The sequence below is a fragment of the Plasmodium malariae genome (genome assembly GCF_900090045.1).
Source record: "Plasmodium malariae genome assembly, chromosome: 10".
Classification (NCBI taxonomy): domain Eukaryota; phylum Apicomplexa; class Aconoidasida; order Haemosporida; family Plasmodiidae; genus Plasmodium; species Plasmodium malariae.
This window is the reverse complement of record NC_041784.1, coordinates 252,896-269,007: the sequence shown is the minus strand read 5'-3', so window position 1 is coordinate 269,007 and position 16,112 is coordinate 252,896. Positions and strand designations below refer to the sequence as shown.

At 25.4% G+C, this 16,112-nt stretch overlaps 3 protein-coding genes and 1 non-coding gene across 4 annotated transcripts; all 4 read left to right on the top strand.

Annotated features, from left to right (window-relative positions):
* Positions 1 to 1,134: 1,134 nt before the first annotated feature.
* TIC22 (apicoplast TIC22 protein, putative) lies at positions 1,135 to 2,429 on the top strand (the record flags this gene model as incomplete). Its single annotated transcript, XM_029005331.1, has 2 exons — positions 1,135 to 1,857; positions 2,334 to 2,429. 2 exons carry the CDS (start codon positions 1,135 to 1,137, stop codon positions 2,427 to 2,429), a joined length of 819 nt encoding a protein of 272 aa, XP_028861931.1.
* A 2,071-nt stretch (positions 2,430 to 4,500) lies between these two features.
* PmUG01_10015200 (conserved Plasmodium protein, unknown function) lies at positions 4,501 to 11,152 on the top strand (the record flags this gene model as incomplete). Its single annotated transcript, XM_029005330.1, has 9 exons — positions 4,501 to 7,273; positions 7,461 to 7,523; positions 7,871 to 8,266; positions 8,422 to 8,474; positions 8,578 to 9,108; positions 9,305 to 9,493; positions 9,963 to 10,328; positions 10,498 to 10,596; positions 10,718 to 11,152. The coding sequence occupies 9 exons, from the start codon at positions 4,501 to 4,503 to the stop codon at positions 11,150 to 11,152; spliced, it is 4,905 nt and encodes a 1,634-aa protein (XP_028861930.1).
* A 1,625-nt stretch (positions 11,153 to 12,777) lies between these two features.
* Positions 12,778 to 14,256, top strand: PmUG01_10015100 (cell cycle regulator protein, putative; the record flags this gene model as incomplete). Its single annotated transcript, XM_029005329.1, has 6 exons — positions 12,778 to 12,855; positions 13,151 to 13,230; positions 13,425 to 13,522; positions 13,726 to 13,859; positions 14,003 to 14,070; positions 14,175 to 14,256. 6 exons carry the CDS (start codon positions 12,778 to 12,780, stop codon positions 14,254 to 14,256), a joined length of 540 nt encoding a protein of 179 aa, XP_028861929.1.
* Positions 14,257 to 14,978: 722 nt separating this feature from the next.
* Positions 14,979 to 15,051, top strand: PMUG01_10015000.1. Its single transcript has one exon. It is a non-coding gene (tRNA).
* Positions 15,052 to 16,112: the final 1,061 nt, after the last annotated feature.

The window sequence follows — 16,112 nt, the reverse complement described above, 5'->3', positions numbered from 1 at the left end:
CAAATTTCGTTATAAAGAGGTAATAATGTGTGTATTTAATTTATAAACTAAAAAATAGGATTGATTATATAAAACTATTTTTTTAATTTATTTTATCCCTTAACATTTGTATATACGGGAGAAAATATGTAAATTAGAACTGTAAGAAGAAATAGCTGCTCTTATAGGATACAATATGAAATATATGTAAAAAAAAAAAAAAAAAAAAAAAAAGAGGAAAGTTTACTAGAAGGAAGTTTACTATATGTGAATTTGGATAAGATAAACAAGAACTATTTGCTAATTATATAAAATTAATAATTTGCAAGGATTTTCGGAAATATACATATTGAGTAAAAGCATTATACGGCAAAAAGTAGAACGCTGTAAAAGGGTTTATTTGTGTAACAAGGCTATACGAGGATAAACTAGTATATTATATATATATGTATATGTAAATGTACGACGTAAAAATAAATACAAGATAGGATACTGTTCCTTATGCGAAACGAGTGTACCATTAGCTTTTTTCCAAATTTCACTTTTGGAACAATATATATATATATATATATATAAATACATATAAAAAAAAAAAAAATATACAAATAGCTAGCACATTCGGAAGACAAAAAAATAAAAAAAAAATTTCAGAAAAAGTCATTAAAATAGCAACTTTTTAACTGAAAAAAATAAGGAAAATATTAAAGAAAAAAAAAATAATAAAAAAAGCAAAAGAAAAAGAAAAAAAACGCAAAGATAAACTTCAAACAGCCCAAAATAAAGGCGTTTTACTTAAAAGATTTTCTTAAAATTGTGCGAATTATGAAAACATTTGATTAAGCGGAAATAGATGTTTCACAAGAACTATCTTTTTTTTTTTTTTTTTTATTTCCATTTTTATCGTAAATTTTCCGTTTCCTCAAGTTATAAGATCAATTGGACATAAAAAACGTTGCATAAGTATACGTTTGTATATATGTATGTACATATTTGTCTGTTCAAATTTTACAACACGTAGGCATATACATACATATTCACATATAATAATAATCCATAATAATCGTACTAATCCGTGCAAATTTTGCAATGTTTACACACCGCTTCCAAAACAGGTACCATTTAAAGATCCACGTGACCAGTTAACACATATAAAAGATGTGTTTGCTCATTTTGCTGTATGCATACTTGGTAAATTCAGCAAAATTATTAAAAGTGAATAATAGTCTTAAAAATGGTGTAAATGTACTAGTTACAAATAAAGAATTTCACAAGAAAAGGCTATATGAAGGTAGGTTATGCTTGCTGAAGAATAGAATCAATCTATTTTTTTGGAAAAAGAAATATCATGAAAGATCTATAGAAGAAAAACTAAATCCTATACCAGTATACATTTTAACAAATTATAGTAACTCTCCATATATATTTCATGAAAATGATAAACAAGTATGTTATATGTTTTTATGTCCATATGATGCTGAAAATATGTTAAAAGAAATAATAAAAAGTAACAGTATAAAAAATGTAAATAATATTAAAATACACAGCATAAATATGCAAAAAGCATATGAATTAATAAAAGAATTTTTAAATTTAAAAAATTTGGAAAAGAAAAATGTTGATTCTAAAAAAAATTATGTATATTGGAAGTTAATGCCATCGAAGAGACAAGTACAAAATGCACTAATCTATTTATCTTTTAAAAAGAAAAGTGAATTAGTGTTTCCAATTTTTTATGTAGACGGGTTTTATATTCATCGGCATGCAAATGCCATCGTTCCTTTGTTCTTTGACGTAGAGGATTTGAAGAATGCAGTTGAAAAAGTTTCCATGAAGAACTACAAAATTAAGGTCATCAATTTTGTCGATCTCATACTTTCGGTAAGAAAAGCAAAAATGTGTGAAACCGCAATTTAATGATGAAAAAAACGAACAAAAAATAAGCAAATATGCAAATATGCAATTAAGCGATTAAGCGAACGAGTGAACGAGTGAACAATTCCATTCATATCGTGCATATATCAGATTACGCCCTTTTTAGTAAATATATGTACTCAGTACATATTTGTAAGAGGGGGTAACATGTGTGTGCATGTGTGAATATTCTTTGATAGTTTTTTACTTTATGGCCATTTTTCATATGTGTCTATTATGTTAGTATAATAAAATTTGCTTTTTAACCGTTTTACTTTATTATGGTGTTTTTTACTTCTCACCTTTTTTTTTTTTTTTTCTTTTTTTACACTTTTCTACCGCGTTGATTTCCTATGGTTGAATCTTTATGAACGTGTGATCATGTACGTAATTACATTTTACAAAATTTATATTGGAATATTAAAATTTTTTTTTTTTTATAGGACAATCACAAGTCTTTCGGTTTCATACCTAGTTCTAAGAGTTTGGAATATTTAGACAAATTAAACAAAATAGGTATAAGAAAATCATATTTTTAACAAATTTTTTTTACTTTTTCTTTTTTCTTTTTTTTATATTTCCCCTTTTTGTAGAAGTCTCATTGGCACTGCTAATTTGTCTTTGAATGTGCGTACCATTTATTTATTTAATCGGACTTCTATTGTATAGAATTACATTTTACTGTATACTTTTTATTTTTATTTTTTATTTTGTTTGCCTTTTCAATTTGTTCTATGAAGAAGTTTTTGATTAAATTTTAATTGTCTTTGTATTTATGACTGTAAGTCATAGTATTCGTTAATTCGCATGAATCATAATTCAAAATAAACACCATTCATACATGTGTGTATGTATACATATGAATATACAACGATAACCAACTATTAAACTTTTTTTTTTTATTATTCAATTTTGTATTAACTGAAAAGAAATAATCAAATGAATGTTTTTAAAAAAAGAAAAGAAGAAGCGCACTGTAAAATGTGTATTCATATAATAATTTATTTAGGGCAAATAATCGCGAGTTATTGATGAAATGTAGATATTTTGGGCATTTCCTACCATTGAATGCTTTGTATAATAACAAAAGAATAATTGTGAATACTTGTAATTAAGTAGTTATTTCATAATTTAGATTACGCTTATAAACATATTTACAAGTATTGCGTTTGTTTTTCCTCTGGTATAACTCTTTTATATTAAAAAATAATAATAATAATAATAATAATAATACAAACTGAAAAAATATATACTAATAAAAATTAATTGCACACACACAAAAAAAAAAAAAAAAAAAAAAAAAAATAATTTAATTATATAAAATTAATACAGCCTAAAAATTGCAAAAATTCAAAAAAATTTAGTATATTTTTGCTTTTAATATTTTAAGCGTGTAAACACTGCAAACAAAATAAAAGGAAAACATAAGGGATAATAGTATTTTCTCATCTTTTTCTTCCTTTTTATTATAAATGATAGCAATTAATATTAAACTGATCAGATGATATTTTTTTATAATTAATGTTATATATATATATATATATATGTATGAATCATATGTGTATCTTTTATTTACTATTTTCGTATCTTCCATTTTTTCTTCGGAACAATGAACATTTTTTCGTATCATTTTTGTAATTTTTTTATTAAACGAAAATAAATTTTAAAACGTAAAAAATAAATTTATTAAAACTTCTGCAAAAAGTAAAAATTCACCAAACGCATTTTATACATATATATATATATACGTATATGTATATATATGTATATATATTTATATATATTTATATATATATGTATGTATATGTATGTATATGTATTTATAAGTATTTATAAGCACACATAACCCTAAAAAAAAAAGGAAAATTTTATTAACAAATTTTTTTTTACATTTTGCAGATAAAGAGAAAAAAAAAAAAAAAAAATTGACATTTTTAATTATGCAATTATATGTCTTGTTATATCAAAATGAAATTTCAATGTTTTTGGTAAACAAAAAATGATACATCAACGGGAAAATAAAAATATGGGAGTTTGAGAGATACATAACCATGAATGTACGTGTATATACATATATATATATGTACACGTATATATGTATTATATTATGCAGAGAATATTAATGTAACTGTATATCTCTGTATGTAATAAGCATGTATGTAATTAGTGCATATGTTTTTTTATTTTTTTCTAATACTTAAAACATGAAAGATTTTAAGTATATGCGTAGTTTTCTTAACCTTTTATAATCCTTTTTATTTGTTCATACATTTTTGTGTACTGCAGCGTTTTCGTAAAGAGAGACACGTATGCATATACATGTATATGCATACGTGTATGCATATATGTATATATATATATAGATATATATACATATACTTAGGCATATACATAGACATATACATATACGTGTATATGTGAATCCTCCATACGTAAACGACACAAGCATAACAGCATTTTATAGAAAAAGTGTGTACATAAAATTATCGGTGCTCCGCACTACAACATTTATTTATATATATATATATATATATATATATATATATATATGTATATGCATATGCATATGTACTTGCGTGTATCAGATCACTTAGAGAAAAACATATCACTATGCATAATTACAATAGAAGCATTTTAGAAAAGATAGAAAAGAAGAAAGATTTAAACGATATATTGCAAATAAAAAAAAGTAGGGCAGAGAAAACATTTTGTTTTAAGGATAATATTGATAACAATTCTAGGATTGTTGAGGATTTTCCAATCAGTGGAAATAGAAGAAAAGAAATGAATGATGAGAAAATATATGGTTATAAAAGGATTAATAATAAAGAGGTTAATAATAAAATAATAGAAAAAGAAAATATGTTAAAAAGCAAATTATATAATAATAGTAGTAATTTAAAAAAAAAAGTATATTATGACAAATTAAATGTTACGAATAATAATGAAAAAGAATATATGAAAAAAACAAATACCATCTTGAATGCTAATTTAAATAACAATTATGTAGAGAAAACATATTTTGATGATTACAACTTAGTAAAGGACAGATCAAAATTTAAAAGATTAGGTCATTTTAAAGAAGAGAATAATTTAAGCGCTAATTGTGCGTATGATGATGTAAATAATGCTGGTAGCAGCATGAACAACAATACAAACATTAATATTAATGACAACATAGTGAGTTGTAATAATGTGAGTTGTAATAATGTGAGTTGTAATAATGTGAGTTATAATGATATTAGTGGTAATGACGTTAATGGTAATGAAGTTAGTGGTAATGACGTTAATGGTAATAACGTTAGCGGTAATAACATCCACGTAAATTTTAATAAGGGCAAAATGGAACCTAGTAATAACGAAATGATGATGAATAATATAAAGTATGGAAAAAAAAATGATTACATAACGAATAGTAATTATAATAAATTTGGAAAAAGTCAAAACAAATATATTCACACCGATTATAAAGATCATGTAATGGCAGGAGGAGTAACACCAGGAACAACAATAGGAGCACCATCTTCGTATATTCAAAGAGATAAAATGTATCATAGGAATGTAAACGAAATGAAGAACAACCCAAATATTGTTAACAATGTTAGTAATAAGGAAATATTTAAAAATGATGTAATAGTATCAAATGATAACCAAATAAATGAAGAGTTTATGGAGCATAATAATATGAACGATGGAATGTTAGCAAATAATGTAAATAACGAATTTCAAAGAGGTAAAAATTTACCAAAGGGTATGGTACACCCTAAATCATGTACATTTTTAGCAAAAGAGCAAATTATTACGTTATCTTCGAAAACAGGAGGTAGCAACAACAATAAAATTAGCTGCAACAATTATAGCAGCAATAATAATAATATTATCAGTAGTAAATATAATGATGATACTATGATGGATGATGAAAGGGATAATAATAATCATTCATCGAAATATCATAACTCTAGTATGAAAAGGGACATGTATACTAACTATGCTGTAGGAAAAAATGATTTGAATGAACCTCCAAATAAAAATATTGTAGATATAGATAGTAACAGAAAAAAGGAATATCATAATTTTTCCATAAGTACAATTGACTCAAATTATTCAAACAAAAATGTTTATGAAAAAAAAATTCCCTCAAAATATTTGGGCCCCCATTTAATGCAAAGACATGAAAATAGTAAGGATATAATAGAGGAAAAAAGTATGCCCAATGATGATGGGAAAATATACCCTGCTTCTCATATTAACCCCCTAGAGAGAAATGTACCAAATATGCCAAACAACATTGTACTGCCTGAATATGGGCATACATCAGAATATGACTATATCAATCCTGCGAAAAATAACAAAGGTAGTAACAATAATATGAAGTATACATTTAGAAAAGATGGGAATTTGCATCCATCAGATAAACAAAGGTATTTAGAAAGAGATGAAATTGAGGACATGTCCAAAAATTTTGAATATAATAAAAATGATACAACTGAAGTATCACAAGAATTTGTAAATGATAATATGAACAAAATATCCCATGACAAAAGAAAAGAAAATTTTATAATTGAAAATAGAATGTCTAAAGGGAATAATATAATTCATAATAGTAGAGATAAAAGTAATATAAAGATTAAAGGTCAATATAGTACACCAAAATATAATGATAATAGTAGTAGTAATAATAATAATAATAATAGTAATAATAATAATAATAATAATAGTAATAGCAATAGCAATAGCAATAGCAATAGTAATAGTAATAATGATAATAATAATAATAGTAATAGTAATAATAATAGTAATAGTAATAGTAATAGTAATAATAATAATAATAATAGTAATAGTAATAGTAATAGTAATAATAATAATAATAATAATAGTAATAGTAATAGTAATAATAATAATAGTAATAGTTATAGTAATAATAATAATAATAAATTAAGAAAAAAATCAAACAATATGGATGTTATATGTTCAAATAAAAATATTATCAATTATGATAATTTAAATGAAGAAGATTACCATAGATATTGTTCATCTGATGCATATGGTAATAAAAACATATTATATGAAAATATGAATGATAAATTACATATGGAAAAAAATGAATATAATATGAGGAGTGATAAGAATTATGAAGATGGAAATAGAAACAGAAATAGAAATAGAAATGTGAAATATAAACATTATCCTGATAGAATTATGAAGAGACCTTGTCATGATAAATTAACAAGTTATGCAAAAGAAAGTTATAGAAATAGTCCCAATGTTCAAACATATAAAAATTATCCTCCTGAATATTTTGCAAATATGGGGCATACCCTTGAAAAGGATTCATCGTACGAAGATCACAGAAAAGAAACTTATCTGAGTACGAACTATTCCGGTATATGTTTGTCCATGTGTATACGTCTTTATATCTGCGTATAAATGTGTTTGCACATGTGTAGTTTCTTTCTCTCTGCGAAAAGGGATTATACATATGTCTGTATAACTACATGCACGCATACACTCATTCATATATACACATATATATGTATACATGTATATATGTCCTTTTGGCAACTGCGTAGATATAAACAAGCATGAGGATATTAGAAACTATCAAAACAGCTATTCGAATGATTCTAAGAGTGGTAACTAGCGAACATATGTATTCTCTGTGCTTATGCTTGTGTATGTAGTTAGGCAGTTTGCTCAACTGTAAATGTGTGCATTTGTTTTTATTCGATATGCTATTACTGCTTTCCAATAATTTATAAGTGGAGCGAATATGCATTGATATGTGGAATGTGCATAAGTATGTATGTTTGTATTTATGTATGCACTTATGTATGCACTTATGTATGCACTTATGTATGTACTTATGTATGTACATTTGCATATATTTGTGTTATGCATGTGTAACTATCCGTGCACGTGCCCATTTTTGTTGTAAGCACATCGGACTAGAGTTGTATATTCGTTCCATTTCCTCGTGCAGACAAAGATGCTCTTACATTTATCAGATTCTCAACAGAAAACAAGAAGCAAGTAAAAAAAAAAAAAAAAAGTAAAATAGGTTATGGGAAATCCTTAGTTGAAATGTATAGTTCAGCCATTCCGATAAATGATGAAGTCAACCCTTATGTAGTGAAAGATTCACCAAAAAATAATGATTTATATGAAAAACTTTATGCATTAATACCTAAATCAGTAGTTGAAATTAGTGAATTTAATGATATTACACATGTTACTTTGCAATCTCCTTCTCCTCTTTTTATTAATCAGAATAAAAATGTAAAGCAACATATTATAACCGCCGATTACGAGCAAAAGAGTAACGATATTCCGAATATCGCATCTTGTCATATACCCATATCTGATGAATCGTTAAAAGGTTTGCGCGCCATATATTTTGTTAAATTAATGTAAATTTTAGAAGCACTTGGAAGTTCTGATTTTTATTCTATTTTTTTCCCATCTTATTTTCCCCATATTTTTTTCCCCCATATTTTTTTTTTGTTTGTTTTTTTTTTTTTTTTTTCTTTGAAGAATCATTAGAGAAATCGAAAGAATCTTTAAGCGTAGGAGAAAATGACAAAAATGTAAGGTTTTATTAATGAACAACCCACTTGTGTGATATTCTCTTCATGATTGCTTGAGTCATTGTCTTCATTACCAAAATGTTTGATGATCCTTGTTACATAGATACATTTGCCTTGTTTATACTTTCAGCTGAAGTCCATTATTAGAGGAACGTCACTGAGAAATAAAAGCGGTTCGGCCCTGAGTGTGAAGTTTAAGCTATCGAAGGATGAAAGAAATACTAAATTAATAAGCAAAAATGAAGAGAAAAATGCATTAATGGAAAATGATGATAATATTGATGAAGACAAAGAATTAAATAAAAAAATAGAAGATCATATATTATCAGAAGAGTTAAAAAATTTGAAAATTGACAAAAATGTTACAGAAAAAAAAAGAGCTTCGATATTTGACGAATCGAAGTCCAAAGTAAGAAATGAAAAAAAAATTGATTTAAAAAATAAAATTGTTCTAGACTCAAGTAAAGTTAGAAAAGCAACTGAGATAAAATTAAAGAAAATTCAGCACGTCACAGGATTATTGGAAAAGTATGATATACCTAACCCTTTTGAAAAATATTCTATGGAACCACTAGATTACTCTCAACTAGCTGGGAAAAATAATTACGCAAAGTTGTTGAATCTGGCTCTGACAGTAATGAGAGAGGAAGAGAAAAAAAAATAAAATAATAAATAAAAACACAGATTGACAGAAAATAGGAAGAGATGTTATAGTGTTTATATTCATGTGCGTTCATTTAAGTCGTTCATAGTTTGCATGACAAAAATAATCGTTACTTTGCTATGTTTGACACGGATGACCACGTTGCATTGACTTTTCTTTATTGTAGGTTTCAACCAATTACTACAAATTTATTGTAAAAAGCATGGAAGGGGCAGAAATTAAGGAAGTCTTTAACGAGAAAAGAAAAAATATGATTTTAAAGCTAATTGCTTTGTTAGGGAACCAAATAAACGCAGAAATAAAAAAAAAATTTATCGAGGCAAATGCCGTGGCCCCCTCTAAGGAGGAGGAATTAGTAAGCACTGAGGAAAAAAGAAAGGGGATGAACCTAAATAGTGCAAAAAAGGATACATAAATATATATATATATATATATAGATAGATAGATAGATAGATAGATAGATATAGATATATAGAGAAAGAGAGAAAGACACACAGAATGATAGAAAAAAAAAAAAAAAAAAAAAAGAGTTGAAACTTAACAAAATGAAGTAAATCGAAACAGAGTAACATAACTTATAACTCTAAGAAATTTAAAAAATGAATTTTACATTAACACCCCAACTGGCTGCACTAACAAATAGTACAGATAATTGGTGACTGGAAGTTTAAGTTTTTTTATCTTTTATTTTTTCAATCGTTACGCTGTTTTTATAACATATATAGGAAGAAATATGTGCATACATACATATATATAAATATTTATATACACTACATATGAATTTACACATAAACACTCTTTTAATATTTATTTGTCCCTATCAGAAAAAGGAAGACATCATAAAGCCCAAAATGAGTGCTAAAGAAAAAGAGATAAAAATAGAAGAACACAATCTTATATGTAAATACTGGGAAAAACAAAGTGAATGTATGAGCTTGTTAATAAAAGAATGGAATAAAATTTCAGAAATTTTGGAATCTATCAGTGTAGATCCTAACAATATCATTAATTCTCTTTTAACATTATACGGAGAAAAAACAGTAAATGATTTTCACTTAAGTTTGGACGAAATAAGAAGATCAAACATAGAATTAGATGTGAACATAGATGACATATCAATACCAAACATTGGAGATGCTTCTGAAAATAAATTTGATCCCTCCAATATGACCATCATGAACTTGATTCAAGTATAAAAATGAACATATGGGTGTACATATATACATACATATGTGCATATATATATATATATATAAGAAGTAATATAACCCTATTGCATACATGTGAACTCATATATACATATGCGATTACACTTATCTACGAGCTTCTTCTTTTTATTTTATTTTTTTTTTTGCCAAGGACATGAAGTGGGACGTGGATATAGAATATTCACTAAACCAAATAAGAGAGGAATGGAAAAATGAAAATAAACAAAACAAAAAATTAATACAGAAAAAGGTGAAGAAAAAATGTGGTATATGTGCGTATGTATACATATGAAAGTGGTAGTATAGCGCGTAATGTGTATATATATATATATATATATATTATTTTGTATCATTTTTGTTCCCTCCCGCAGATTGTCGAAGGTATAAAGCACAGAATTGGGTTGTTAGACTACCTAAACAGAGTAGAATTAAATTTAAATGCATTTGCTAAAATAATTGAAGGAAGGATGATATCTAATGATGATGTACGGAGTCAATTAAGATCAATGCAAGACTTAAATGAAAATGGAGTACTATCAAATTTATTGGAAAATTTAGAAAATAATAAGATGGACATAAATGCTGATTCATTTAAAACACCAACTTCCTTTTTTGTTTCGCACCACCTGCCCATGACAATCTGTTCATTCAGTGATAAGTCAAATCTTGACGAGATAAATGAACAGGGAGAAAATAATAGTAATTGTAATGGCAATATCAATATTAATAAGAACAAAGATATTGACAAAGATTCTGATGAATTTAATACAGTTGAAAATCCAAGCAGTGATGAGCAAAAGGAATAAATGGGAAATGCTTTTTTTTTTTCTTTTTTTTTTTTCTAACATATCAAAATTTTCTTTTTAATGTTTGCCTGTTTTGGGTTGTTTCTGTGTTCACCATTTTTTGAAGCTTGTAGTATGTTACCTTCATAAATTATTTGTATGCCTTAAAAAAAAAAAAAAAAAAAAAAAGAAAAAAGAAAAAGCAAAACAAAGAAAAAAATGTACAAAATGGAAAAAATTGTAAACCGCAATATGTAGACATACGCCCATAGTTGAATTACGAAATGTGAGGGAGTATGAGTGGATATCCAGATGAACGAAGAGGTACACATAAGTGCCTATTTTTTTCTGTTTGTTTAAATAAAAAGGGAAGTTTCATTTCCTATATCTATGCATACATGTACATATACATATGTGTATACATAATATATTATATATACATATATATATATGTGTACGACAATTTATGCCCTAATTATGAAATCATTAGAATCTCTGTATTTACATTACAAAACCTCATTTTTGTATTTACTTTGTTTTTATTTTGATAATTTTTGCATATGCTAATATTTGTATAGTTGTATTTTTTGTAACTATTATTTTGCATATTTTTAAAGCCATATACTCTTCTCCATTTTTATTTTTTATTTTTTTTACTTATATTTGAGATCCTTTTTTAATTCGTAATTTTTAGTATTAGTACATTCCCACATAATATGCGTATATGAATATGTATTTCGATTTATTTGTATGCGAATTTATATATTTGTACACTTATATGTATATGTGCATGTATGTGTGCATGTATGTGTGCATGTATGTATGCATGTATGTATGTGCGTACGTATGTTTATATATATGAGTTCCCCTTTTTGTTTCGGTATTAAGAATATTATTTATAAATGAGCAAATAAATAATTAACTAAAAGGAGTTTTGAATCATCAGTCCTTAAATTTCAAATCCATTTTAAAACGCAAAAAAAGAACCATTATTAAGGCACATAAAAAATATGTTGCTAAGTTTCGTAAGTAGATATTTATACGTTCGTCTGAAGATAAATATATAAGTATATACGTATATATACATATATATATATATATATATTACACTTGAAATTTTTTTTTATTCTACGGCGTTCTTCAAACATTATTTATGTATATTTTAACTATTTTTTTTTCTCTTTTTTCGTGTTTTTTCATTTCTTTTTTTTTTTTTTTTTTTTTTTTTTGTCATTTTTTAAGTAAATTTTTTTTTCATATTATATTATATTAAAAGGAGTTTACAATTTCCAATTTACACCCTCTATACACAATCATTGCAAACAAGAAACACCAAAATTTGTTTCGTCCTTTAGAATAAAACATAATATGTGCTCTTTTTACTGTATTTTTTATCCATATGCAAAACACAGGTCCCCTTTTTTTTATTTTTTTTTTTATTATTATTACGTTAATATTCAGAACTGATAATTTTCAATATTATGAAAATTTATTTTTTCGTTTATATAATATATATTTTCAAAGAGAAAAAAGCTTGTTTAGTAAATTGAAGACATAAAAGCGAATTTTATTCAATTTGTTTGTTTCCTTAATAGTAGGTACTATATGTGTGTTTTTCCAAATTTAGCAAAAAAAAATTATGAACAATGAAGGGCTTTTGTGTTGACAACATTTCTTCCCAAAATTTAATGAAGTCATCAGTGCAGAGAAGTATCAAAATGACAGTAATGTGCTTTTTTTTAATTTTTAAAGAATAAAAAAAAAAAAAAAAAAAACTGTATTTGTTATGTTCTAGTTTAATGGAATAGTGAGAGGTGTATTTAATTTAAATGTAAAAGTATACGTTATGATACAATTTTAGTTCTAATGTTAGCAGTAAATTCTATTATAAAATTAAATGCAAATTCTGCTGCTATAGCAGCCTTAAAATCTGATGTAATATTAGGAAAAAATTATTCTACAAAAATTAGCCCTAAAATTAGTGTTTTCTTTTTTTTTTTTTTTCTTTTTTTTTTAAAGATACTAAAACAATATCCCAAATTGGAAGATTTCATTGAAGGTATTTTTCCAAAAAAGGGACCCATATTTTTGGGGAAATGGTAAATAAAGATAAAAACAAAATTTACAGCCATTTGGTTGCAAATGTTTCTGGGCAAAAATAGTTAATGCCGTGACAAGATAATACGTGTAAATATGCTAATACATGTACACATGTTTGTATATATGTGCGTATGTGTATGTATGTATTTATGTATATATATGCCTACTATTTTTTTAACTGTTCCCTTTTCAGCACAAATCACGTAACTGTACTTATTGCAAATAACGAGATTCTGTTTTTTCAAATAAGAAACGGTCCTTGGATACCCAACTTGAAATTATTACACAGATGTAATAAGATGAATGTGTATATTTTACGAAAATAGGCACATATGAATTTGCGGCGACAAAAGACAATGTAGAGGGGCAAAATATAACGTGACTGAGGAAATATATATATATATATATATATATATATATATATATATATATACATATATCTATACATGCACATATACACGCATATAAGTTTCAGTTTTTTTTTTTTTTTTTAGATCCATTTATAATGCCACAAATACAAGTCGACAAAGGGGCAATAAAACATGTCCTTAGAGGATCGAATATAATGTGTCCAGGGGTAACATCTCCCGGTGGAAAATTAGATGACGTCGAAGCTAATACAGTTGTTGTAATGTTACATATATATATATATATATATATATATATGTGGGTGGGTGCATAATAATATGTGCTTGTACCTGCATGCTCACATACATACAAACATATGTGTACATATACATACCCTTATGTATTTTGGGCTTTTCTGTACAGCAAATTCGAGCAGAAAACAAGGAGTTCGCGTGTGCAGTTGGGATAACCACCATGTCATCGAAACAAATGTAGGAATGCCCTTAATTTTTTGTCTTTTTTTTTTTTTTTTTTTTTTTTTTTACCTTTTTTGTATGCATACTTATAATAATATATATTTATTTTTATCGTTTAGTTTGGAAATAAATAAAGACACATGTGTTGAAAACATCCATTACTTAAATGATGGTTTATGGAATTGCAAAATAGAGAGTTAGGAACATTGTGGATTTAATATTATTTACGTATACATAAGTATACAGATTTGTATGTATATAACATTACCCATTTTGTACATGCATAAGAAAGTAAAAAAAGATGAATACTAATATAGTAATAAAACACATGTATACCTATTTTTGCTTCTTTTTTATTTTTTTTCTCTTACATTTTTTTATGAGATATAAATGGAAACACATATTAAATTATAAGAAATATTTAATGGAATAAGCCCTATTATGTTATATTTCCCATTTTGCATTTTCCACTCCCTTTTTTTTTAATCCTTATTTTCGTATTATATAATAGATATTATAAATTATATATTATATATAATACTGTAAAATAATTTCTTCAAGCATTTTTTCTATTTTTTGAAAATTAAGCAGTTTGTTTACATTTGTTGTTGCTACTTAGTAGGCTACGTACTCTTTTCTTTTCTTTTTTTTTTATGTAAAAAAGAGATTAAAAAAACGCACGAAATATTTCATCTGTTAATAATTATTAATAAAAAATTTTAAAAACTTTCTATTGAACCGTATTTAAACGTTTAAGATTTCCTTTTTTGTTTTTTGTTTTTTTTTTTTTTTTTTTTTTTTTTAATTTCAAGTAAACGCTAAAAAATAGCAAATGGAGCATATGAGCAAAGAATAGAAAGTAAAAAAAAAAAAAAAAAAAAAAAGTATAATATTAAATAAATATGGAAGAATTCAATAATTATGACGGCGTGGCCCAATGGATAAGGCGTCGGTCTTCGGAACCGAAGATTGCGGGTTCGAGTCCCGTCGCCGTTATATTTTTATTTTTTCTATATTATATAGATATGTATATGTTTATATATGTTGTATATATAATAATATATTTATTTTTATTATTACAATTAAAAGTTAATGTTTCACATATAGTACAAATTTCATAAATTTTTCATTTTTTTTGGACCTGAAAAATCAAGCTTTTAAATGTTTGGGTATTATATTAGTAAAAAAATCATTATATACATGAATATATGTAATATATATTTATATAAAATATAAAAAACCATTACACATGCCATAATGTTATAGAAAAGAGTGAATAAGAAAATTGAAGAATTCATAATTATCCAAATAACGGATAGTATGGAATTATGAGTTAAAATGGTTATGGATGATGCCTGAATAGGTTATAATTTAGGATAACTATATGCAAGCGTGGGTATTTATGTATATATGTATGTATATATATATATATACATACATGCAAAATAGTTTACAGCAAAAAGGAAAAAATGCTACTCCCTGTTATTGTATAGAGGTATTTATGACGGTATAACAGTTAGTAAACAAATTGTTGAATCACCTCATAATATGAGTATAATTTTAACGAATTGTAGTATTTTAGTAAAAAATAAATAAATAAATAAATTACATATATGAAAAAAAAAAAAGCAAAATTAAAATGGATTAACTACTTCTCACATTTCTGAGTAGATCAATTTTGTATTTACGAAACTTTCTCACAACACGGAATTTACGTTGTTATAAATGGCTACAGGATGATCGAACATTCATCAGAATATAGTTATATTAGACGTAGAGGAAGAAAATATAACACGCACTTAAATATGAATAGGAATAAAAAAAAAAATAAAAAAAAAATTAGTGCTAAAACTTTTATCATAACTATTATTATAGTATTTTATAACTATGTAATAGTCTTTATATTCATCTTTAAATTGTTTTCTCATATGTTTTATGTAGAAAATACGTCTGCATAATAGATATACAAGAAAAAGAACAAATTTACAAACAACAATAAAATGTGTAGCACAACTAATTAACAAAACAGAAGTACTACCTGATAATTTTCCTTTCTA